Source organism: Taudactylus pleione, unplaced genomic scaffold (assembly GCF_031769625.1).
Source record: "Taudactylus pleione unplaced genomic scaffold, aTauple2 ptg000479l, whole genome shotgun sequence".
Classification (NCBI taxonomy): domain Eukaryota; kingdom Metazoa; phylum Chordata; class Amphibia; order Anura; family Myobatrachidae; genus Taudactylus; species Taudactylus pleione.
In genome coordinates, this window is record NW_028284881.1 from 4,016,211 (window position 1) to 4,043,341 (window position 27,131).

General features: G+C 43.8%; 1 protein-coding gene across 1 annotated transcript in view; it reads left to right on the forward strand.

Annotated features, from left to right (window-relative positions):
* The window catches only part of MORN3 (MORN repeat containing 3), a 53,286-nt gene that overhangs the window by 9,317 nt on the left and 16,838 nt on the right, over window positions 1-27,131 (forward strand). Inside the window, exon 3 of the mRNA XM_088449085.1 lies at window positions 491-648. Within this exon, the coding sequence (XP_088305211.1) occupies window positions 491-648 (158 nt within the window). The remainder of the gene's footprint in view (window positions 1-490; window positions 649-27,131) is intronic.

Sequence of the window (27,131 nt, forward strand, 5' to 3'; positions counted from 1 at the left end):
GCCGCATCTAATGGCTTACTGTGATCGCTGGTCCTGTATATGCTGGAATTATGCAACAAAATATACTTTTGTATGTAACATATTAAAGCTGGATAAGTGCTAATTCTGCCCTCTTCATGGACTGGCCACACTCGCTCTAAAATCAAGCATTTGGAAACCCCCCTCTAGAAATCCTGCGTTTGCCACTGAATGTGGTAAGAAACATGTTATAAATTGGGAGAGCCCCAAGTGACAATTCCATAAATAGAACTCGAGAGATCAGTGCAGCTAGCTGGCAGTGCCAATGACGTGCATTTGGGGGTGTTTACTGTCGTATTGCAGACTGAGAGCCCTGGAGCATCATGAGACTGTATGGGATTGCAGTCATTAATGGTTCTCAAACTTTTGGGGAAAGTTCTGCTGTTTCTAGTTGGTGAAATAAAAGAAGGAAGGAAACTTTTACATAGAATTCTACATTAATTGTCCAAATTGACTTTTTCTACTACTGCAGGCAGAGGAACTTATGTGTGGAAAAACACAAATGCCATTTATGAAGGAGAATGGAAATGTGGGAAAAGAAGTGGCTTTGGGGCATACAGTGTGCCAGACCCGAGCACTGGTGACTATGTGAAGGCTTATTCTGGGTCCTGGGAGAATGATAAGAAACATGTAAGTTGTATCTTTATATATCGTTACCATTGCCCGAGTTTAAATCTTCCAGTTATTCAGTTTTATTATGTGGTGTCCAAATTCATCCAGTGGAAAGCCCAGAAAACAGGCTCCCCGGGTCAAAGTTCTGTTCAGTGCCCCCAGTTCAAAGTTCTGCCCAGGGTACACCAACCCTAAGCCCCCTAAAACCATCCCAATCGGTGCAGGGATGTCCGAATACATAACCGGACAGACAAACAAACACAACCAATTAATTTTATATATAAGATGGGGAGATGAGAAGTACTTTTGAGAGTTTAATTTAATGAACTAAACCAGGCATGGGAAAGTGTTGGCAATATTGCTTAAAGGTGGCACTAAATGATGTTTTGAATGGCACCTGTGCGGTCAGTCCCTCTTCTACTAAGCATTCTGCATTGCTCCTCCCCTACCTCTTTCCCTAACAGAGGAGACCTTTTCAGCTCTCTAGTCCCTTTCAAAACTAGAGTACCTAGGTGTAGCCTGCATGCCCAGTAAAGCCTGGCCTCTGGTGAGTGAACCCTAACCCATTTAGTTCTGCTCACAGTTGAATAACAGTATAAAATTCTGAAGAAGGTCTTTGTTTCCAGTCTATAAATTAAAAATCTAATCTGAGCAAACTAGCTACAGAAAAGAAAGGTCAGGGAAACCACTAACATTTGTACATCTATTGGTACAGTACATCTATTACTTTTGTAAATGTTTGTATATGTTGTAATGGTGGTGGCACTTGGGAAATTTTCTTGGCTTGTCATGTTGAACATCTGACACCCAAAGATAAAAAAACGTTGCCTATCCCTGAACTAAACTATACAATAGTTACCATTATAGCAGGGTTGCCACCTGTCCGGAATTACTCTGGACAGTCTTTAGGCCGGGTATAGGTTGGTGAGTAGGAGTCTGGGTACCAAATAGTTAAAACTTCTTACCCATCAGCCCATGCTCCCTCACCCCTATGACCCGCACCCAGCCACAGGCAGCTCAGTTTTAAATTTGGTGCCGAGCTGGAGGCACCATGTTGTGGGGGCTGCTGTCTAGTGGCCCCTGTAACTTTTATTTTAGTTTATTTAGTTTATTTTAACATTTTTATAAGAAAGGCAGACAGTGCAGGGTGTCCTGTAGAACACCATCACTGCTGCTCCACCAACCCCAGCTGGGGTCGGTGACCTCCGCCGCGGGACTCCGTGTGCAGACATGCACACCATCGCCCGGAGCCTACAGCAGGACGCTGATGGGGAAAGGTAAGCCTGGCTCCCGCATGTTCATGGCTTAACACCGCCGGTGTGGAGACCATTGGCGGTGCTGGTAGTATGGGTTCTGGTAGTCTCCACTCCACACACTAGACCACCAGGGCACCAGGTAACATGATGGTAATTGTCTAAATCCCCTTCACGGAGAGGACCCTGACACCATCAGGCAGTGTCCAGCGTCATCCCTGCCATCCATGTGGGCATAGAGGGGGAATATAACCATGTGGCGAGCGGACAACAAACTTGTTTAAGTGGGGACAAAGTACTTCTTTAGCTGGCTCTCATGGGCAGGAACTGCACTTCCACCCTCACTCACATCACTTCCAGGTCCCTAGCACGAAGGGGAAATAAGCTCAACCGTAACATGATGCTGCTGGCAGCGTTGAGGGCCATGTCCCAGGGGTCCATACTAAAGGAGAGAGTCGGGCTTCCTGTTAACCCCTCCCCTCACAACTGGGCGTGCTCGCTCTCAGCAGTCAGCTTGTCCCAGTGTGTTTACTTTCCCTCTCTCTCTCTCTCTCTCTCCTCCTAATAAGAAACGCTGGGCGGTCATTTACACAATGAATGCCTCAGCACATCTCCAGATAGTAGTTGGGCTCCTGTCTCCATGTATACCTCACTATAGTTAGTCTGGTATACATTTAACTCCTTCCTGCTCTATTAGGGCTGGTGTGTTTAGCACTATTATTGCCCATTGGTCTGTGCCTTGAAATGTAATGTGTGCAGTTTTATGTTTATGTCCTGGTGGGGGATGTGTATATATGATGTGGATATGTTTTTATCTGACTAAATACCCCATTAGTAAGGCGGGATGGCACTGTACTATAGGTAATTGTGATGGGACCGTTAATGTCTCAGTCATTGAGAAATTTCTTAGCATCACTATGACCTGAGTTTTCTCTTTATAGCCCCAATTATTTCTCTCTTTGTAGCGTTTCTCATTCACGGCACAACCCCATAACCTACACATCACTATTTTTCTAACTTTTGTGAGGGGGATACACCTGGACTGCTTTTAAATGGTCTCCAAGGTTGAGGCACCCAGGGAGGTGGGTGCTCCTGTGCGGCGTAGCTGTTGAACCTTTTTCTAGAGGCCTCTGTGTACTAATGTACTTTCTCCGCAGGGCTCGGGTTTGGACGTTTGTTGGTCTAAGATTTCAAACCACAATGGCGTAGGATACAACCTCGGTGCCAGGTGTTTTCATAGCGCTGTGTGGAGGTTTTTTCGATCAGGGCAGTCAAAGAAGCTGACAGAGGCATCCAATTACAGGAAATGTGCCTGTTAACTAACCAATTTGCGGCCGACCCAGTTAGAACCTTCTGTGGTCTGGTGGGCTAATGCGCAGGTCTCCATTCTACAGGAGGTTCATACCTGCCATACAGCCAGCTACGTACAACACTCCTTCACTTACTCAGTACGGGAGTGGCACATGTTAAAGAGCGAGGACATAACTCTGCACAGGCCTTACAAGCCAGACAGTTCTAGGCCTGACCATTTGTGAGTCTGCGCCTTGACGCAGGAGGATAGAGTCTCCATTCCTTTAAAAGGTTCAGGCCCTTGTAAGGATAGTTCTGTCATTCTAAACAGTGCAGGCCCCTGGTCCAGGTGTTAGCAGAGGCATTAAGTACTATTGCTTGGTTTATCCACTACCAGCTATGGGGCTGGCAACTTGGGAATCCTCCTCATTCCAGGAGTTGCTTTTGCCCAACTTTATCCAGCTGCCCAGAATAGCAAATATATAGTCTCCACAGGATGTTCGGTTCTACTGCACATCCCTTGCTTTCGCTTGGGTTGCTAGGGTTAGGGGCTGCAGGGCAGATGCCCTATAGGATGGTCTCAGTTCTAGGGCAAAGTTTTGTCTCTTTTTATTAAGCAAATCACAATATAAAAATACAGACAAATTTCCAAAGCATTAACAGCTTAAAATATACTTATAATGAAAAAACTGTATGAAATCACACAACAATACACAGTGATTCATTTTTAAATATTGAGAAGAAATGACAGAAAGACAAAAAGTATCTAGCAGCAACAGTGTGGCCAACCGTCAAGGAATAGGACATACATTAAAAAAAGAAGAAAAAAAAAGGGGAGGGGGGAGAGCGTGGGGTGGGCTCTAGTTAAAAAAAAGGGGGAGTACCTCAGACTAAACATAATAAAGAAAGAAAAAATTTAAATGTTGAATGGAGATGGAATGTTTTGGTACATCAACCAGGGGGACCATGTTTTATTGAAAGACTTTGAGCTATTACGTAATATAGTGGTCATGTATTCCATCTTGTAGACATACCAGACACGTGAGATTATTTTCCAGTCAGCTGCTATCTGGCAGGTCATAGCAGATACGATATGTCGGAACAACTTATTCTGGTGTCGGGATAGGATGGGTAGGGGCAAAGGAAGAAGAAAATGCTGAGGATCAGAAGGAATAGCTGTCTCAAATAAGTGTGAAAGGAGATCGACAATATCCTGCCATATTTTAGTAATCTTCATACAGGACCACCAGATATTTAAAAAGGTACCCTCGCCCCGACATCCCCTCCAGCACCTATCGGAAAATATTACTTTTAGTTGGGAAGGTACATAATACCATCTAAATAGCAATTTATAAATATTTTCCTTAATTTTAACGCAGAGCTGGAGGCAGCATTATCCCAAATTTCCTTCCAATCCTCAGCATCTATGGAGTGTCCCAAATCTCGTTCCCATGCTAATTCATGAGAATCCCGACTAGGATCTACTTCCTCACTTAACAGAGAGTAAATAGTAGATATGAGACCCCTGGTAGAGGGTCGGTTCCAGCATAGACGCTCAAAAGAAGTTAAGGATCTGCTAGTCAGAGTTGGGCTAATTTTGGAATGGAAATGCCTAATTTGTATAAAAAACGAAAATAATCTTTAGATGGAATTGCTACTTTTTCTTGAATTTTGGAAAATTGGGGAAAATTAGTATCTATGGTGATATTGTTTAAGTAATAAGTATCTGGACTTCCGGTGGGCCGAGCATCGCGATGGACGCATTTTACCATTGCCTCCATCTCCCCTTCATCGCATCTCTCTCCATCCCCAGCTGAAACTGTTTTATCAGTGCTAGCAGCTGCAGAGTTGCGAAGAGGAAGACAAGCACTTCTTAACAAACTGGTCATTGGGCTGAACAAAAAATATTTCCACCGGAATCCAGCCTGCAAAATTTGTGGCCTATCAACACACTGGCGGTGTAGTGTGGCGTGGGACGCCAACTCTGCCTACACATTGACTGCTCGCATAGGAGATCCAGCTTTCCCTGTCTACATCAGGCGATCGATTGCATACTGCAGGACAAGTGCTGCTGTGCTCCCTAGAGAAGCTTGTGGAGGCAGATCCCGGTGGATGTTTGCTGCCATATCTTGGGCTGCGTGCGCTGGAGGCTTCACGGTGCCTTCTGATACCTAGCTGCACACAGGACTCTCCTTCCTCACTTACCGCTGCTGTGTGCTGCTATGTGCTGGGCTGCACTGGGAGACTGTCCGAGGCTGCTAAAGCAGCAGCCCAAGCAGTCACCTATGCCAAAGGGGGGAGCGATCAAGCTGATCGCGCCTCCCATTGGCTGTGCGCCAGGCTGAGGGGCACACAATGCCCCCTCCCCAGCGCCGCAAATGTGTTTTTTTTTCTCTCGAAGGGGGCGTGGCCATGCCTGCCACAATTAGGCTATGCCCCCTACCCGGCCCAATGCCGCCGGGACCTGCTGGAGCATGCAGATGATGGTCGTTCAGTGTGTATGAACGACCATCATCTGCAGATATATCTGTCAGGTGTGTACCCACCTTAAGACTCCTGTTGTGATACATCTAGCATATTTAATAAATAAAAAAAAAACAGCTTTTGATCTCTCTTTGTTTACCTTTGGTGAAAAATGTATGTTATGTCAACGTCTTTTTCTTTTTTATTTTACACTTGTCCCTTTTTTCTTTTTTTCCCCTTCCTCTTCCCATGCGGTGGGCTCGGGGCATCAGGATTCATAACCAAACCCATATCAACACTAGCTTCTAGTTGTCTTATATATCTCCAAGAGCTTAATCGTCCAGCTAGCTGGGACGGGACGATAGCTCCAATACCAAGTTTATCAATTAATAAAAGTCTTACTAAATGTGGAATTGGCTGATTGCCATTCCTCAACATTATTACTTTATTCAAAATTAGTACCAAGACACATATGCGTTTCCTCTCCTGGAATGTGGCTGGTGTAAACTCTGCCATAAAAAGAAAAAAGGTAAATACACACATTAAATCCTTCCATCCTGATGTAGTACTGCTGCAGGAGACTCATTGGGTTGAGGGACCTTATGCTAAACTATCAGCTCCCTGGATTGGTGAGTGCATTGAAGCTCCCTACACTCGTAAACAAAGAGGAGTAGCCATCCTTCTTAATAAACAACTTCAATACAACATTTTAAATTAAATTATTGACCCAGAAGGTCATTTTATTATATTAAAGATCAAAATATCTGGAGAACTCTTCACTATTCTAAACATTAACGCTCCTAATGTCCCTAACTTTGACTTTTATACCAAAATATCGAACTTACTAATGAAAATGGACACTCCAAACCTCATTGTAGGTGGAGACTTTAACCTGACTATCGATGCATCTCTTGACAGAGCTCCCACTCTCACAACACGTACGTCTGGCCAACGTGACAGACTATGTTTGCTGCTCTCACACCATAACCTAATAGACCCTTCTAGATTATTAAACCACAATAGCAGAGAGTTCACTTTTTTCTCTCACGTACATAACACCTTTACTAGGATTGATCACATTCTCACTGCAGATTCACTAATCCCTAGGCTACAAAAAGCATATATTAGCACTATCCTCATATCCTCATTTCTGACCATGCGCCCAACTACTTAGATATTGAACTTTACACTCCTCACAATAAGAAGGTAACTTGGCGCTTTCCGTCATACTTATACTCCAAAGAGGACTTTAAAAGCTATTATCTAAAACGTAAATGGGAGGATTATGCAGTCACTAATCAAATACAACAAAATAATCCTGTACTGCTTTGGGCTGCCCCAAAGGCTGTCTTGCGTGGCCATATTATCGCATACAAGTCTCGGGAAAATAGAGATCGGAGAGAAAAAATGCAAATACTTAACCATAGCCTAAGTGACGCTTATCACACCTATTTACAGGACCCGAACAAAACTAATAAAACCTTATATATCCAACATAAACACGTATTGGAGACCTTTGTCTCTAATGAGGCCCAAATGAAAGTATCCTATACTAAAAATAAATATTTCAGATGGGGAGGTAAGACGGGCAAATTTTTATCATACATGGTTCGCCAACAAGCCAAAAAACGGTTTATCCCAAGATTAAAACACCCAGGAACTTATATCACTTCTCAGTTAGATATAACCTCTCAATTCCATTCCTATTTCTCTATACTTTATAGGGCCACTCCAGACTCAACTCAACTATTACATTCCTTACTTGCTGAAGCAAATCTTCCTAAATTAGAAACTTCACAGAGAGACCTAATGGAAGCTAATATAACAGCAGAAGAAATTCACCAAGCCATTGGGGCCCTAAAACTTAACAAATCTCCAGGTCCAGATGGTTTCAGTGGTGAATACTATCAACTCCTTCATGAAGAATTAATCCCAACCCTCACCTCTCTCTTTCAACTTATTCTAAAAGGCCAGACAAAATACCCACATTTCAATGAAGCCCACACCATACTACTACCCAAACCTAATAAAGACGAAGAACTAGTAGAATCATACCGTATTATAACACTTTTGAATCAGGACTTCAAACTTTTAGCAAAAATAATTGCCTCCCGCTTACAAACATTAATGCCTACTCTCCTGATGCACCACCTGTTAAGTTTCACCAGCAAACGTCACTCAGTATCAGGCATTAGGTCGGCTATATCCGCTATCATTGCCTCTAAAAACTCTAAATTCACACAAAACGTACTACTGAGCCTTGACGCGGAAAAGGCGTTCGACAAAATAGTTTGGTCACATCTTTATTGTATACTAGAAGAAAGAGAATTTGGTCCCTACTTCATTAACCTTTTCCGCTTCTTTTACACCAACCCCAAAACCAAACTAATTATTAATAACTCGTTAAGCACACAGGTTGAGTTGGCTAGGGGTACACGGCAGGGTTGTGCACTGTCCCCCCTTTTGTACAACTTGGCTCTAGATCCTTTAATACGCATACTACAAACTTTAAATAGTTTAAATATAGGCTCTAGCGCTCTTAAGATCCTGGCTTTTGTGGATGACCTATTGCTTTTCTTTTCTAATCCTCAAGAAAGCATGCAAGAGGTACTTTCTAAGATTTCTCAGTTCAGGTTAATTTCAGGTTTCACAATCAATGTTCAAAAATCGGTAGCTTTGACCCTTTCCCAAGAACTATGTCCCCGTTGGGCTAAAAATCTTTATCTTACGTAGGCCCCTACTTGTATCCCTTATCTAGGGATTCCACTCCCAAAAAATGTATCTCTTTTATATTCACTTAACATAACTAAGATAATATCTAAAATCACGCTAGAACTAAAAAAACCTACAACTCTCCTTTCTGGGACGAGCTCAGCTAATAAAAATTATAACTTCCAAAACTTCTCTACCCCCTGCAAGTCCTGCCCTTCGTAATATCTAGTAAAGATGAACACATTTTAAACAAATCTTTTTGTAGATTTATATGGAATGGTAATAAACCAAGAATTAGTCTTAAAATTCTCCATAAAAAACAAAAAAGGAGGTATAAACTTTCCTCACATTACCTTTTATAACCAGGCAGCCATATGCCGTTACATTAAAGACTGTCTCAACTCTACCAATTATTATGCTAACTCAGAGCTAGAACAACAGCTCATACCTAATACACATCTAGTGACATTTCTACATTTGGCAAAAAAAGACATTCCTCCTGCAGCTCTAGATAACCCACTACTAACCTCCACAAGATCAATATGGTTCAAAATGAGAAAATCCTGGAGTCTAAACCCACATTTATCTCTCTTTCTTCCACTATGGGGCAACCCAGCTTTTCAAAATGGTCAGGCCAATTATCCCTTCCGCTCTTGGTCAAAAGCAGGACTCTCTTCAATTAGATGCATAGTAGATACTTCTTTGCACACATCATTACATTTTTCACAAGCTGTACAGAAATTTAATTTCCTAAAGCTCCAAACCTTCGCCTTTTTTCAATCTAAACATTATGTTGACAAAGTTCTCCATAATCTTTCACCAAATGACTGGAACAACTTAATAGATTCTGCCTTTATCCGCCCTAACCATGTCCCCAGATTGATTTATTTTTTTAAAATTCTCTTGTACATGCACCCTCTTTCTCTCGTGAACGCCGCACAGGTATTATGGTATAGCAGGAACAATATCCACATCTCCAAATATCCGACATATTAAACACTCTCTCATACTCACTATTTACTTTATCAGCGACCACATACAGAGAAATGATATAGAAAATATTTTATAGAGGTTACCTATCCCCATCCCACGCGCATACAATTGGTCTGTCTCTTCTTTTTGCCCCAAATGCAACACATCTCCTGCCACTTTGTTTCACGGTTTTTGGAGCTGTGATCAGATGAAACAATTCTGGGTGCAAATTGAACGCTTTATATCTTCAAATATCACTCAAACATTTACATTGACCCCAGAATGGGCTGTACTGGGGTTTCTTGATTCCTGTGCTCGCTTAACCCTGGGGAATCGGAAGGTCATTACTATAATATTTAACGTAGCCCGAAAGAGTATCCTGCAGCAATGGCTCTGTCCTCACCCTCCTTCTCTTAGTCTGTTTAAAGATAAACTTTTCTTTATATTTAGAATGGACTGGGTGGAAGCCTCCCTCCAAAAGGAACTTCGCGTAAAGAGGTTCTTTGACACATGGGAACAATATATTTACTCACAACCTAATGACATCAAAAACCTCATACTCGCATGCTTCCAATCCACAAAATGGCTACTATTGATACCCCTAAATCCCTATACCCAAAATGTCGCTATTTAGCACTACAAGTTGCATAAGAAATAATTGCTTTTCAATCCACTTGTGGTTCGAAAGCACAAAAAGTTATATTATTCAATGAAAAGTATAACGCGCTGTGATCTAGACAATTTAGCGCAAAAAGCAAGTAAATACAAAAGGTACAAGCCGATACATACGCGTGCGCACTGGTCCCAGTATACAGTCGTCTATCCAGAAGCCTGTGATCATCCAAGAAGAATGGCTGTACACTATAACCAGTACTCAGGTTATATACCTTACAGAACAAAGAAACTAGTTGACAGATTTCCATTGGGCCTTGCTCCTGGACATTCTGGTACGATGCAGGTCATAGGACAGTTCATACAGCGTCACCAGGGGTATGTCGCAGATCTTCAGACGTTGCTTTGTGTGGTTTTCCCGACGAAGAACTGGTTTAAACTAGGGGTGTGCACCGGCCACTTTTCGTGTTTTGTGTTTTGGATCTGGATCTTTCTTCGTGTTTTGGATCTGGATTGGTTTTGCCAAAACCACCCTTCGGTGTTTTGGGTTCTGGGTTTTGGATCTGTATTTTTTTTTTAAAAAGCATAAAAACAGCTAAAATCACAGAATGTGTTGATTTTTCTGCTCCTATGCTATTATTAACCTCAAAAACCTTAATTTCCACTCATTTCCAGTCTATTCTGAACACCTCACAATAGTGTTTTTATGTCCAAAAGGTTGCACCGAGGTAGATGGATGACTATGCTAAGCGACACGAGTGGGTGGCACAAACACGTGGCCCATCTAGAAGTGACACTGCAGTGGCAGACAGGATGGCAGTTTGAAAAACTAGGCCCCAAACAGTACATAATGCAAAGAAAAAAAAGAGGTGCAAGATGGAATTGTCCTTGGGCCCTCCCACCCACCCTTATGTTGTATAAACAGGACATGCACACTTTAACAAACCAATCATTTCAGCGCCAGGGTCTGCCACACGACTGTGGCTGAAATGATTGGCTCGTTTGGGCCCCCACAAAACAAGCTGGCAATTAATCTGGCCCTGCACAAACTGGCTCTACGGAGGCAAGATGTCGTCCTCATCCTCCTCATTCACCGATTCCTCACCCTCTTCAGTGTTGTGTACATCCTCATCCTCACAGAGTATTAATTTGTCCCCACTGGAATCCACCACCACAGGTCCCTCTGTACCTTCTGGAGGCTGGTCTCCCTGGAAGAGTTGATAATTAATTTTTATGAACATCATCTTCTCCACATTTTGTGGAAGCAACCTCCTACGCCTTTTGCAGACAAGGTTCCCGGCTGCACTAAACACTCTTTCGGAGTGCACACTGGAGGGGGGGAAACTCAGATAAAATAGAGCCAGTTTGTACAGGGGCCTCCAAATTGCCTCTTTTTCCTGCCAGTACATGTACGGACTGTCTGATATGCCTACTTGGATGCTGTCACCGATGTAATCCTTTAACAGACAGACGCACGCTTGTTGCTGCTGCTTTGAGGATGCAGGTGTGGCTACAGCCCACACAATTCACAAAGACAGGAAAAAAAAGATTTTTTTATTGTTTGTGGAGCGCACTTTGAGGGTTACACCACCCTTTAACAGACAGACGCACGCTTGTCGCTGCTGCTTTAAGGATGCAGGTGCGGCTACAGCCCACACATTTCACAAAGACAGAAAAAAAAAGAAGAATTTTTTTATTGTTTGTGGAGCGCACTTTGAGGGTTACACCACCCTTTAACAGACAGACGCACGCTTGTCGCTGCTGCTTTGAGGACAGTATCATATGCAGTGACAGTAGACTTGTCAGAAATTGTTGGCACGTCCTTCAGTCCGGACCAGATGTCCAAACCGGCCCTTGACTTATGACACAGGCGCACGCTTGGCGCTGCTACTGTGTTGATGCACGTGTGGCTACATCGCACACAAGTCACAAACACATAAAAAAATAGTTTTTTATTTTTTGGAGCACTTTGAGGGTTACACCACCCTTTAACAGACAGACGCACGCTTGTCGCTGCTGCTTTGAGGATGCAGGTGCGGCTACAGCCCACACAATTCACAAAGACAGGAAAAAAATAATTTTTTATTTTTTGTGGAGCGCACTTTGAGGGTTACACCACCCTTTAACAGACAGACGCATGCTTGTTGCTGCTGCTTTGAGGATGCAGGTGCGGCTACTGTGCATACATTTCACACACAAACAGAAAAAAAGATTATTTTATTTTGGTTGGAGTGCACTTTGAGGGTTACACCACCCTTTAACAGACAGACGCACGCTTGTTGCTGCTGCTTTGAGGATGCAGGTGGAATCTAGATGGGATTTGGAACCGGGGACACACTACCTCCATCAATTGTCTAAATCCCACTGCACTAATGGCGGATACTGGACGCACGTCTAACACCAACATAGCAGTCAAGGCCTCAGTTATACGTTTTGCTTCAGGATGACTGCTGTCGTACTACATCCTCCTCGCTAGGGACTGTTAGAGGGTCAATTGTTTAGTAACAGTAGTGGTGTTCCTACTTCCTCTCTGGGATGATGAACAACTCCCAGCAGCAGCAACAGCACTAGGAGGAAGTGGTTCTTGATCTTTCCCTATTTTATTTTTATCGGAGAAAGTTTGGTCCTCCATTTATGTTATATTGATATATACGTGCGGCTAAGGCGCACACAAACACAGAAAATATTTTTTTATTTTTGCTGGAGAGTAGTGCTCTTTGTGGGTTACACCACCCTTTAAGAAATGAGCCAGCTGGCTCTTTACTTATGGGACACAGGCGCACGCTTGGTGCTGCTTCTTTGTTGATGCACGTGCAGCCACAGTGCACACAATTCACAAACACAGAAAATATTTTTTATTTTGTTTGGAGTGCACTTTGGGGGTTACAGCACCCTTTAACGGTCAAGCCAGCCGGCCCTTTACTTATGACACAGGCGCACGCTTGGCACTACTTTGTTGATGCACGTGCGGCTACAGTGCACACAATTCACAAACACAGAAAATATATATTTTTTTTGTTTGGAGTGTACTTTGGGGGTTACAGCACCCTTTAACAGACAAGCCAGCCGGCCCTTTACTAATGGGACATAGGCGCACGCTTGGCGCTGCTCCTTTGTTGATGCACGTGCAGCCACAGTGCACACAATTCACAAACACAGAAAATATTTTTTATTTTGCTTGGAGTGCACTTTGGGGGTTACAGCACCCTTTAACGGTCAAGCCAGACGGCCCTTTACTTATGACACAGGCGCACGCTTGGCACTACTTTGTTGATGTACGTGCGGCTACAGTGCACACAATTCACAAACACAGAAAAAATATTATTTTTTTTGCACTTGGGGGGAGCACCCCTGATGGACAGAGCACCCCCTGGACAACACTACAGCACCCCTTTAGGACTGGGACACTGCACAGGACTTTGGAGTGGACACAGCCCCTATGGACAACTGACAGCACAACACAGTCCAGCCAGCCCCTATGGACTTTGGAGGAGTGGACACAGCCCCTATGGACAACAGCAGCACAGCACTACACTACACAGCCCAGCCAGCCCTAACTCCCACCCTCCCTCTTCACTGTCCACAGCCGAGTGAGAAAATGGCGCCGACGCGGGTACCTTATATAGAATCCAAAACCCGCGAGACCCAAAAGGCGGGATGATGACGTTTTGCCTCGATTTCAGATCCGAGTCAGGCGGGAAAAGTCGAGCCTGACTCGGATCGGCCTCGGATCGGGGGGGGCTCGGGGTGGTTCGGATTTCAGAAATCCGAACCCACTCGCCCCTAGTTTAAACTAGTCAAAAGGCACTACATACAGAAATGCATTCTAACCACTAATTTCCTATAATTCATAACTTGCAGACACATGATGCGATCTCCTTGCCGATAGAATCGGAGATCTGCAAATAAACAGTGATTTAGAATGGTACCAAACATGACATGTCTACTAGCTCATGTACCTTAAATATCATATACATTACATTTCACATCATAAGTATTTGCTAATAAAACCTCTAATATTAACCTTAATGCTTGGGAACCTTGTTATAAATGGTTGCATGTGTGAGTGTGAGAATATTGTGTATGCGTTGTGCTTCTATGTGTTTTGTGCTTATCTGCTTTGATGTACAGCGCAACTATGTGTTGTGCGCCTTGTATGTTTTATATGTATTATCTAATGTACGTGTAGGTTTTGATTGGACTTTTAACATTATGCGGTAGCAAAACAGACGCATGACGCTAATAATCAAATATAGCATCGTACACAATGGTATCGTGCTGACGACGCAAAATGGCGTCGCCAGATATTAATTTACAAGATTTGGTCTCGGCCAATTATCCGGCTTCGACACTTCAATCTCAATTAGTTTCTGATAACCATCCACTCCAATCGTGAAGTGCGACATGTGATTCATGGTTTCATATCATCTTACACCATGGGTGTTCCCTTGTCCTGGGTCCGCCGCAGCCCCTTACCCTACTCCCTTTCGCTCACACTTTCCTGGCTATTTCTCCAATACCCTACCCCCGCTTAATCTCCTTTTTTCCTGTCTTCCCTTCTTTCTTTTTCTCTTACAACGTTTCCTTATGTTCAAATAATGCACAAATAGTTGACGCTTTATGCTTATTCTTCTCTTAATGATGAATCTTTGTGTATTTGTTATGTTTATCAATGAAAATTACAAAATGGAAGACACAGATTTATCATTTTTCATGTTGAACGTACTCATGAGGAACTTGCATTACAGCATGGACTTTTCTTTGCTTTTGTCTGTGCTATGAAGACAAAGTAAATCAAGAGACAATTTAACCCAATTCTACTATTGTATATTGGTATTTTGGAATTATTATGATTATAGCTTCTGTAACACTATGCTTAATCCATTTCCATACCCTATGTGTTGTTTTGTCTCTCATAAGCCCTCATGATTGTAAATTTTTCTTTGTCTCAAAAAAAATATTGATGTAAAAAAAAAAAAAAGTAATAAATATCTCCCGATGACCAGGAAATAAAGGAAGATTTATATAAACCGGGAGGAAAAGCGGGGTTATGAAATAACGCTATCAAAGGAGAGAGGGGCTTGGAGCAAGCTTAAAACATCTATTGATTAAGTCCCAAACCGCTAAAGAACGGGAAATAACACTTCAAAATGTAATTGCTCTTTTTATTTGTGTGTTGCCCTGGGGTGCTTTGGCTGGGATGGTTTGGGGGTGCCCCACACCCCAGACATGAAACCCCATAATGTTGGCCTTATAGGTTACCTTGACGTTGGTGGGTAAGCTCATAACTTTGGCCAAATTTATGCCAACAACCTTATATATGATCTATAATCTCCAGGATGCATATTTACATGTTCCCATCCAACTCAGTCACCTGCGATTCCTCAGGTTTGCTGTTCGTGAGATTTTCCAGTTTCGGGCTTTGTTATTTGGACTTTTCATGGCCCCTCATGGCTTCTCGAAAGTCATGGTGGCTCATCTTCGGAGCTTGAATTCTGACCTATCTAGATGACCTCTTTTTCCTTGCACAGTCACTGAAGGTAAATCGGGGAACTCTTTTGTGTCACAGTGGGCCTTCTCTAGGCTCACGGATGGGTTACCAATAATAATAAAAAAAAAAAAAAGAGAGAAATATAACTACTCTCTGACTTAAGCTGGCCACACATCTAAAGATTATCTGTCCAACCAGCCAACTTGTTGATTGGTTGGAATGAAAATCTGGTAAGGTATTAAAGCAAATGACAATCAGCAATTTGCTCCCAAACGCTGGAAAATGGACCAAAACTGTTGTTTGTACAAATTGTTTAGATCAAACATGTAACAAACTTGTCTGAACGACCATTTTAATCTGTTTTCTAGCATTTAGGAGCAAATTGCTGATCATCATTTACTCCTATTCCTTACCAGATTTTCATTCCAACCAATTAACAAGTTGGCTGGTTGGATGTAAGTTGGTCTAGTGTGTGGCCAGCTATAGTCTCAGGAAATGTTGCATTTGAGGCCTTACTGGACTCCAGTGTTCAGCAGGTATTCCTCCCTGTAGACAAAGTGCAGGACTTACAGGCCAAAATTCACTTTTTTCTGTGTCACCGCTGAATGCTTGCATACGGATCCCGGTCTCTCTGGTCTCCACCTTAGACATGGGGGAGTATGCTCCGTTTCATTCCTGGCTTCTAAAGTTGGAATTTCTGGCCCGATGGAACAGGTCCCATCTGCAGCTCAGGTCACGATCGATCGTCCTCTTTCGGGAGGCGCATCACTCCTTCTGGTGGTGGCTCCAGGGGTCCTACCTGGTCAGGGGATGCTTCTCCTGGATTCAAGACTATGGCTTCCTCACCACCATTGCAAGTCTTTGGGAGTGAGGGGTGGTGTCCTGTCATCAGACTTTTCAGGGTCAGTGGTTGGCTTAGGAAGAGCCAGCTACTTATCAACATTCTGGAGCTTTGAGCAGTCTACAAAGCTCTCTGTCCAGCTCTGCTTCTCCTCCAGCATCGTCCAGTCCAGGTACAGTCTGACAACGTGACAGGAGTTGCCTACATAAACCATTAGGGGGGCACTCATAGTTGTGGTGCCAGGTAGATCAGTTACATTCGCCTTTGGGCGGAACCGCATCTTCTGTCAATGTGGAGGCAGTCTACATCCCCAAAGTGCAGAATTGGGAAGTCAGGTCACCAGGATGTTCTTTTGGGTGAATGGGCTCTGCATCCAGATGTCTTTCAACTCCTGGTTCTTCGCTGGGGCTTGCCGGACATTGATATGATGGTGTATCAGCACAATTACCAACTACCGAGGTTCTGCTCATGCATCAGGATTCGGGTGCTTTTCTGGTGGACACCTTGGCGGTTCGGAGGGCCTTCCTTCTCTTGTGGATCTTCACTCCAATCTCTCCGATTCTGCAGGTCCTCCGCAGGTTGAAATTGGAAGGTGGCACAGAGATCCTAGTGGCTCCCAATTGGCAGTGAAGGGCGTGGTATGCATATCATTTGGCGTGGTATGCGTATCATTTTCTATCTCAGGGCCCATGCCTCTATCTGGTTCTGTTGTCTCTCTTTGACGGGGTGGTTTTTGAAACATCCATCCTGAGAGCTAAGGGGTTCTCCAGGCCGGTCATTAGTACTAGGCTCATTGCGGCTAGGTTTTACCATCAGGTTTGGATGACTTACTTTGTCCAGTGTTTGGCTGGGAGCTGTCATCCCAAGTCATTGACTTTCGAGTCCTATCTTTCCTGCAGGCAGGACTGGATTTGGTACTCCACCATTTCTTCTCTAATGGCACAGGTTTCAACCCTTTCTCTGCTATTCCAGGGACAGTTTGCACTGTTGCCTGATGTTCGGACTTTGCTACAGGGTGTCCTTCAGGTACAGCCTCCATTTCTTTAGCTTGTGGCTCCTTGGAATTTGTCTATGAGCTTTCTTAGAGCTGTTCAGTCTTCGCCTTTTGTGCCTTTGGACAGTGGATAGTCGTTAAATTACCTGGAAGACTGTCTTCTTCTTGCCAGAGCTTCTCCCTGGGGGGTGTCGAATCTAAAGTATTATTCTGTCACTCTCCTTTTTTGTTCTTTCTTCAGAACAGGGCTGTCCTTTGAACATGATTGTGTTACCTTCCTAAAGTTGTTTCCAGGTTCCACATCAATCAAGAGATCGTGGTCCCTTCTTTCCATGTTACGGATTTTACATCAGAGGATGTCTCCTTGGAGGTCGTACGGTCCTCTGGATTTAGGTAGTTAGGACTAGAGACAGATGCTCGCTGGTCCTGTATGACTTTCACAAATGGGGCTGGCCGGCTACTAAACAGTCTTTGGCCAGATAACTGCGTTGGACTATCCTCCATGCTTATGCTGTGATAGACCTGATCCCGACCTTTGTGAGGGCTCGTCCTACCCGGTCGATGGGAACTTCTTGGGCAGCTTGACATGGGGCCTCTGCAAAGCAGATTTGTAAAGCCGCGCATACTTTTGTGAAGTTCTATTCCTTTGATATCTTCACCTCCCCTGTTGTGACTTTTGGGCGAAGAGTTCACAGCGCAGCTCAGGAGCATCCCCTCCCTTAGATTAACTTTGGGACGTCTCGGCATAAAGCCTGTGTCCCCTATGGAGGAAGAAGAAAAGGAGACACAGGACACCCACCCTGAAGCACCTGGCTTGCAGGGCTCTGCTTCAGGTTCCCCTGTCCACATATGCTGTGTGTTTGGACCTGTATGTGAGACGGTCTTCCTTCTCCTCCTTTTTGCTCCTTGCTTTTATGCTTGCCTCCAGCTTGGCACCAAACTTAAAACTGAGCTGCCTGTGGCTGGTGGCTGGTCATAGGGGTGAGGGAGCAGGGGCTGATGGGTAAGTAGTTTTAACTATTTGGTGCCCAAACTTCTACTCTCCAACCTATACCCAGCGTAAAGCCTGTTTCCCCTATGGAATCGAAGAATAGGATTTAGCAGGTAAGCACATAAATCTCCTTATCTGTCCGGACGCTTGCAAATCCCTAATGGGCAGTGTCCAGTATGCACGGCCCTCTCTGCTGCTCAGCCTAATCCCACTCCACAGCCCAACCTTTTCTGTTGATTTGAGCATTCTGGATGTACACTCAGAGGAGAGCTAGGCTAAGCCAGGTGGCATGCTGTCCACTTCCTCCATCCACCCCCTGCAGTTATTGAGCACCTCCCTGGGCTGTTGGTTAGAGGAAGGACACCGAGTGGCAGTGGAGGAAATTGCAATTAGTTAGCTCTGTGTTTCCCCTGTTGTCTCTGAGACTTTGTAAACTGCATCACTTTCGTGGCAACCAACAGCAATTTCAGGCAGGAGACATTATCCCAGCACCAAGGAGGAAGCCATTGACCTGCAAGAGATGGTAATGACGGGGGGATTCCAGGAGGGATACTGTTGGGATATTGAGATGTGGGGCAGAAGACCACCCAGGATGGAGGACAGGTTTTCCAGTTATAACAGCACCTCCATCCAAGAGTTCAGTAATGGTGAGTACATGTCAGGGGGCCACATAGTGGAGCCAGTTTCAAAATAGGTGGCAATACACTCTTTGTAGACATGCCAGAGGGCAGCTTCTTGTCACTTAATACCCCACCCCTTCCATGCCACTTAATAGGTGCCAGCAGTTGTTGGAGTACTACAAGTTTCAGCATGCACATTTCCTACCACAGCAGACTTTTAGTTTCACCACTGTCAGAGAGTCATGATCACAGAAGTGCCCATCACTTTTCCAACATTTCTGATTCCATGCAGCTTGATCGCAACAGTGCCTTTGTGCCTACACACTGTGTAACGCATGTGCCGCAGGAGTTTTTAGTGATTGTGGTGCACACGCGGTATTGGCAATATGTGCAGCTTTGAATCAGGCCCTGTCTGTCCCACATTTAGTAGTACATTCTGGCCCTCATTCAGAGTCGATCGCTAGATACAAGCTGAACGGCCGCTTGTGGTGTGAAGTGCGGCCTCCTGGTCGCTAGCTAATCTGTGGGTTACCACCCACAGCTGTAGCGAGCGACCAGGTTGATGGTCGCGATGGTCAGGACCATCGCGACCATCAGGGCTTGCGACGAGACCCTAAGGTTGGGTCTCGGCAAGCGCAAGCCCCAGGGAGCTTCCTGCTCTGATTGAGCAGTAAGCTCCCCACTGACATCATTGGCGTTCCGTCGGGAATGCCTCAGTTTGGCTGGCCACCCCCCCTGCCTGCCTCCCAAACGGGGTGTGCTGTACATCACCATCGACAGCTCGCCCCCTGTGGCCATGTTAGCTTCGTATCTGCACCTTTATGCTAATGTAGTATCAGCACATCTGTGGTGTACTGCCGTGTGTCTGACTGCGGAGAATGGCTGGGACGCCCACTTTTGGCAGCTTCAGTTGCGACCATCGGACTCACCACTGAAACTTGAAGCCCCATGCTCTCCGTCTCCAATGTACGTGATTAAGCATCTGAGTTTGAAACCATTCCTGCGACACTCCCATAAGAATAAACATCTCCGTGCGTCTGCATAGCCACCACCAGTCAACGACCAGGAACGACCATTACATTCCACAGTGCGTGCAGCTCAGTCGGTCCTGCAAGGTGCACACACCCTCAGATGCATGCACGCCCTTTTGACTTTGCCTCTACATATATAGTAGAACATATACAAACATGCCAAACTTCAGAGTGAACATTATTTCCCTATAACTTACCATTAATAGAGGATAATAATAATCCAATTTGCCAATGCCAATAGGACAGTGTCACCTAAAAGCCAGACTCTGGTGAGGACTTGCAGAACATTTACCTGTTGGGTTACGCAGTAAGAATATAGGTCAAAATGTATATGAGTTTTGTTTCTGTGAGATTTTTTTTTCCTCTGAAAAGTTGTTGCCATTTTCTACTTATTTTGCAGTGAAACATGGGAGCAACTTTCTTCAAATTAGAAGAACCCCCTTGATGATTTTTTTTCTATGATTGTCATTGAATTGACCAACAAGTCTATTATATTACTTTTGGGAAATACATGATGAGCCAAATGTAAAAGGGTGAGAGTTTACAGAATGTGAGAGTTTAGCAGTAACCTCTCACACAATTACATTGATCGTGTTTTATCTTCAAAATGGGAAAACAGCTGGATGAGAGTTTAAATTGTGAGGGCGGTATTCCATTGTATCGCCCCCTATGCTCCTCACAGGAGCTATGCAATTGTTGCTCCTGTAGGACGCAATCAACTGCTGGCGCACCACTTCAGCTCGCAGCCCCAGGGGAGTGCGAGCTGAAATGGACAAAAAGTTACCTGTTTGGGCGCCCAAACTGCATTTTTTAGCGATCAAGCCCAGCACTTTGGTCAGTGGTAGCTATGTTTTATGCAGCTAAAAACACTATGGGGGCACAATCGGCACAAAAATGGGCATCAATTGAGGAAGGACGTGGCTCATGAGGGCTCCGGCTATATAGCCCAGAAAAAGCCCAATTCTAGCCTCCAGACAGGGACATTGGTAACTTACCACTTAGCCACCAGCTCACTGTCCCTCACGGATCCTCCCATAGAGTGGTCGGGGACCCCACTGGCACAAAATCAGCTCCCAAAGACCTGAGGCCTGGTCCGTGCCAAAAGCCGCGGCCTCGATTTTGGCCGTCACCCGCCGCCGCCTATACCATCACCGCGGACGGCGGCTGAAGACTTGAGGTACTCCCTCCTGCGTGACCCATGACCCATAAAGCTTGTAAATTGCTCACCCCTACTTACCACATCCTCTCTGCTTGTCCGGTGGTGTCTGCTGGCGGGAGCGCTGTAGCGGTGCTGGCGCGCGCCTCTGCCCTCACGCAGTCTCTGCATCCACTGCCGATCACTGGGACTGCTTTCTCCATTAACTCTGCATGATCCTTCACAGGTGAAGGGATATCTGCACCCCCGCTGTCAACACTTCAATAGCTGTGACTGTCACAAGTGAAGATATACAGAAAGTAAAGTGCCAGTCTGCTTTATAAAAATTATATTTCTCTTACTGATCAGCTTACTGCTTCCTCTGACACCATATACTTATATACCCAACTGTCTATATCTAAAAGTGTATTGTGGGGAATATATATATGTTTTTCTTTTCTTGCCAACCATTGCTGTGAGTGGATATTGATATTATAACATTTCTGGGCTTGGAGCTCCCCCATGTGGTCACATTTGTAACTCCACACTTTCCTATTTAGAAAAGTCACTTTCCTTTATTTTACAACAGCTTTAATATTTTATATTGCCTAATATTACTATTCAATCTCCCACATATTTATGTGGGGATAACTGTTAGTTTATATGGGCTGACATGTGTGGCGAGATGGCCATGACCCCCTGACCCGTATAATATGGGGAGAGGTACGTGGTGATTACAACCCGGGAATGTATCTCCTGAGGCTATACATGTATTAATATTTTTGACCAACATATCTGCTGTGATTGCTCCTTTTCCTTTCTCTATGTGTGTGGTTTTCCCTTTGTTTCTCTTATCTTTATTTCTCTGATGGGAAAAACTAAGAAGACAGTGCGGACACCTAGTGCTAAGAAGACCGTAGATACGTCATCACAACCCAACCTCTTTCGCTACCTCACTCCTGAAGGTGGTGCTTTTGGAGATAACGCATGTTCTGATTCTAACCCATCTGATAATACTGGACTTATGGCGTCACCAATTCATACTAATACAGGACATATGGCAGACACCACTATGGCTGACGTCCTGGCGCACTTGCGCTCTCTTCCCACAAAACAGGACTTTCTAGACCTCGATAGGAAAATTGGGGCTACAGTCAAAGCGGAAATTGCTACCCTTCAAAAGGACATTGCTGACGCCACTCACCGGGTATCTGACATGGAGACACACATGGAAGAAGTAGGTTGTTTCCGACAAAAGCTCCGGGACGTTGTCTCTACGCATGCACAAGAGATGAGAATGATGCAGCAAAGATTAGACGACCTCGATAACAGAGGTCGTCGCAATAATCTACGTATCCGGGGAATCCCGGAAGACGTTCAAGGTCCGGGTATCATTGATGCACTTACCAAAATGTTGAATGAACTTATAGATGCAGAGCCGGATAACACAATTCTCTTTGATCGTGCTCACCGGGCCTTTCGTCCAAAGGGTCTCCAATCTGAGGCTCCCAGAGACATTATTTGTCATCTCCACTACCATCATATTAAAGAAGAGATCCTCAGCAAAGCACGCAAACTAGATGGTATTGAATTCAACAGCAATAAAATGCTAATTTTCCCTGATCTCTCTTGGAACACCCTCCAGCAGAGACGCCTCCTTAAGCCTCTCACTGACATTCTCAAACAGAAAGGTGTCCGTTTCCGTTGGGGATTTCCTTTGAGTATCCAAGTAATGCATGACGGTCACCAACTCATCTTACAGACACCAGAGGACCTGGATAAGTTCTGTGACGCACTCTCCATTCCAATACCACCTCTTAACGACTGGCTCCAATTGTTCTCATGTCTGGATCCGCCTGATCCGCCTGATCCACCTGCCGCAAGAGCTCCTTGGACGACAGTGGGCGGGCAGAGACGTAGTTCGACCTCTCCGCGAGTTGGGCGGATGGATTCTGGCACATGAGCAACTAAAAGGTCTTGACGTGACTATTTGTATCTATTATGAGCTTGGACATAGATTTTGTCCGGAAGCGTATCCTTTTCATATCGTTGGTGGTTAGCTCGTTTACTGACCATGTGCTGATCAGAGATTTACATAATTGTTCTTGTCTAACGATTTTCAGAGGAAATTTTTTTTATTTTTTATGTTCCACACACACAGCAGATTTTGTTTTTTTTGTTGTTGTTTTTTTTTACAAATTTTTTCAAAGTTGTTTCATGAATATGCCTCATATATTTATGATAACGATGTGAATGGTATTATTGTTCTAATTAGATGATTTTTTTTTATATTGCCGTTTACTAGATATATACAATTTCTTTAATCCCTGGGTGTGGTCGTAGCTGCCCTACCCCAGTTGCGTCGTTCCGCATTTTATCCTTGGAGCATGGGTCGACTGTTGTCTTCTACCTGCTCCAACAGCGTAATCTCTTCCTATGGATATATTTTTCTGTATATTCTATCAAAATTATTAGTTGTTTTTTTTTTTACTACTTTATTTTATTTTAATTTTTTTATTTTTATTTTCTCCTTTCCTAGTCGCTATGTCCTTACTGCCCTTGTACATCTTTATAAGACTCCTATAATGCTTTTCTCTTTATACATAACTAACCTTCCGCACCGATACTCCCATGACCCCCCTTAAACCAGAAAATATAAAATTCTGCTCCTTTAATGTGAAGGGCCTTAATATTCCTGAGAAACGTTCCACCTTGTTGAGAGAACTTCGTTTAGAAAAGGTAGATGTGGCTTTTGTGCAAGAAACGCATTTTAAACAATTAGTTGCCCCTAAGTTTGGGAATTACTATTATCCTCATATGTTTTGCAGTTACAATTCTCAGAGTAAGTCCCTGGGAGTGGCTATACTCCTCTCTCGTCGGCTTGCCGTCTCAGACATATCTCATCACATTCTAGTGAAAGGTAGATGTCAGATATTGAAATGCAAGATATACAGTCAAATATATACTATTGTGAATATTTATTCCCCTAATCGAAAACACAGGCAATTTTTTAATAAGATCTTGAAACTTTTGGAACCATTGAGGGAGGGATGCGTAATATTAGGTGGGGATTTCAACTGGTCTTTAGACCCTGTGTTAGATTGTTCTTCGGGATCGCCCAGAGTCTCATTGCGAGACCACCGTAGAATGCGTCAACTTTTCTCTGAGTATCAACTGATAGATTTATGGAGGACTCAACACCCAACGGTTAAAGATTATACGTTCTATTCCAACCCACATTCTATATATTCACGTATTGACTATTTTCTTATAGATCATAGAAACCTTCAATATTTTCCTCATAGTCAAATAGGTCATATCACATGGTCTGATCATGCCCCAATTTTTGCAAATATATGTTTTCCTAACATGACTCCTAGACCATGGACATGGCGCTTTAATGAATATTTAGTTAGTGATTCTCGTAATAAAACAGATCTTCTTAAAGCCATTACTGAATATGTTGATATCAATGATGCTCCAGATGTATCTAAAATAATGGTTGGGGAGGCACATAAGTGCGTGATTAGAGGACATTGTATCCGGTTAGGCTCCAGACTGAAAAAGGAAAAGATGGCTCAACGGCAACAACTTTTCGCCAGTATTAAGTCCCTGGAAACATCCCATAAATCTTCTTTAGATGAGTCTACATTACGAGATCTTACTGATGCGAGACAGGCCCTTAATCAGCTTCGCCGAGATAAAACTAAATTAGATCTACAGAAATGCAGACATAAATTTTACCAATGGGGAAATAAACCTGGCAAAATGCTTGCCAGAGCACTCAAAACTCAGAGGTTACAATCATATGTCTCTACTGTACGGGACTCTGGGGGGAACTCTGTTCATACATTTCCCCAAATTGCAGCCGACCTTTCAAAATTATTACATGAAACTTTATAATTTACGACAGGAACAATCACCTAATAATCCCTTAACACATCAGGAGGCGGTCAGAAACTATCTATCCTCGGTCGACTTTCCACAAATTGAGGAGAGTGATCTGACCTCTCTTGATCACCCCTTTACTTATGAGGATCTAGATTTAGCTCTGTCAAATACCCCACTTGGAAAAAGCCCTGGCCCAGATGGCTTCCCTGTGAGCTATTATAAGGCGTATCGATCTATACTTTTGCCACTTTTTTTGAAAGCTTGTAATGAGGTGTCTGACGGGGTGGGTTTTTCTCCTCAGACTCTTGAGGCCCATATTTCAATAATCCCCAAAGAGGGAAAAGACCCAGCCCAATGTGCAAGCTATAGGCCTATTTCTTTATTAAATAATGACTTACAATTATATGCTAAAATGCTGGCAAATAGGTTGAGTTTTCTTCTTCCTGGTTTGATACATGGAGACCAAGTGGGATTTGTTCAGGATAGGGAAGCCAAAGACAATACCTCTAAGATCATTGATATAATCCACCATGTCGGAAGTACTAGGTCCCCTGTTATCCTTCTATCAACGGATGCAGAGAAGGCCTTTGACAGGGTGGATTGGCAGTTCATGGAAGGTCTTCTTCGGTATATGGGGTTAGGCTCTCACTGTCTCCACCGTATTTTGGCCCTTTATCATTTTCCTACTGCCAGAGTGCGGGTCAATGGGGCCCTCTCAGATCCTTTTCCGATTAACAATGGCACGCGGCAAGGATGCCCACTCTCTCCTCTTATATTTGTGCTCTGCATGGAGGCATTGGCGAGTGCTATCCGGTGTAACAAGGATATTAAGGGTGTGCAGATTGGAGACCATGAATACAAACTGGCACTATTTGCCGATGATCTCCTTGCTACCATCTCTGCGCCGGTGACCTCTCTCCCTGCCCTCATGCATGAGTTTAATAGATTCAGTGAGGTCTCTAATTTTAAAATCAATTACTCCAAGTCTATTGCCATGAATATATCATCCTCTGATAGTACTGTGACAGGTCTTAGGAACGCATTTCCCTTTATTTGGACTTCTTCTAGTCTTAACTATTTGGGTGTTCTTCTATCCCCTTCAAATAATAATTTGTACCAACTAATTACCTCTTAGTAAACAATTTAAGGCGGATTTTCAAAGATGGTCTCTATTGAAACTGTCCTGGTTTGGTAGGATTAACACGGTTAAGATGACTATTTTACCTAAGGTCTTATATTTGTTGCAAGTGTTACCTATTACAATACCAGTCTCCTTTTTTAAGGAATTACAAAGTCTAGTTGGTCACTTTGTTTGGGGTTCGGGTCGGCCCAGGCTGTAACCAGCTGCACTGACTCAAAGTCGCTCAAAAGGTGGTCTTCAGCTACCTCATTTTCTTAATTATTATTATGCGGTACACCTAGCCAGGATTGTTGAAATGTCTAGAATATCTGACATTAAACAATGGACACTTATAGTGGGTCATACAGTCGGTAAACCTTCCCATGTACTCCCTTGGATTGTCAAATGTCCGTCCCTATCTCACCCGACACTAGGTCCCACTCTTCGTTGTTGGAACAAATTTAGGAACTCCCCTTTGTTTAGCCCATGCGCTTCATTACCTACTCCAATGGTGGGTAACCCGGATTTTCCCCCAGGTCTTACGGCCTCTAATTTATCTAGTTGGTCCACAGCGGGTATTACACGTCTATCCCACTTAATTTCAACTGATGGAGTGCGATCCTTTACAGATCTCCAACAACTGTATCAACTCCCATCCCGTTCATTTTGGGTTTATCTCCAATTAAGACACTATATTACTTCTCTTAATACTAGTGGTTCTCGCTGGATCCCGACTAAGTTTGAAACTCTATGTATGATGGAAGATCCGCCAAGACATCATATTTCTTTAATATATCAATTATGTCTTCAATGTTCCAATCCATCTATACCTTCCTATGTTTCTGCTTGGCATGATGAATTGGGAGGGGAACTGACGGAAGACCAGTGGTCACGAATATTTAGTTTTACTTTCGCTAGTTCCTCCTCACTCCAAGTTTTGGAAACTCAATATAAGATTTTGGCTGGGTGGTATAGGTGCCCTGTTCACGTTCACCAGATGTTCCCAAATCTATCTAATTTATGCTGGCGTTGTAATCAAGCAGCAGGCACTCCTTTCCATATTTGGTGGCAATACCCAATAATAG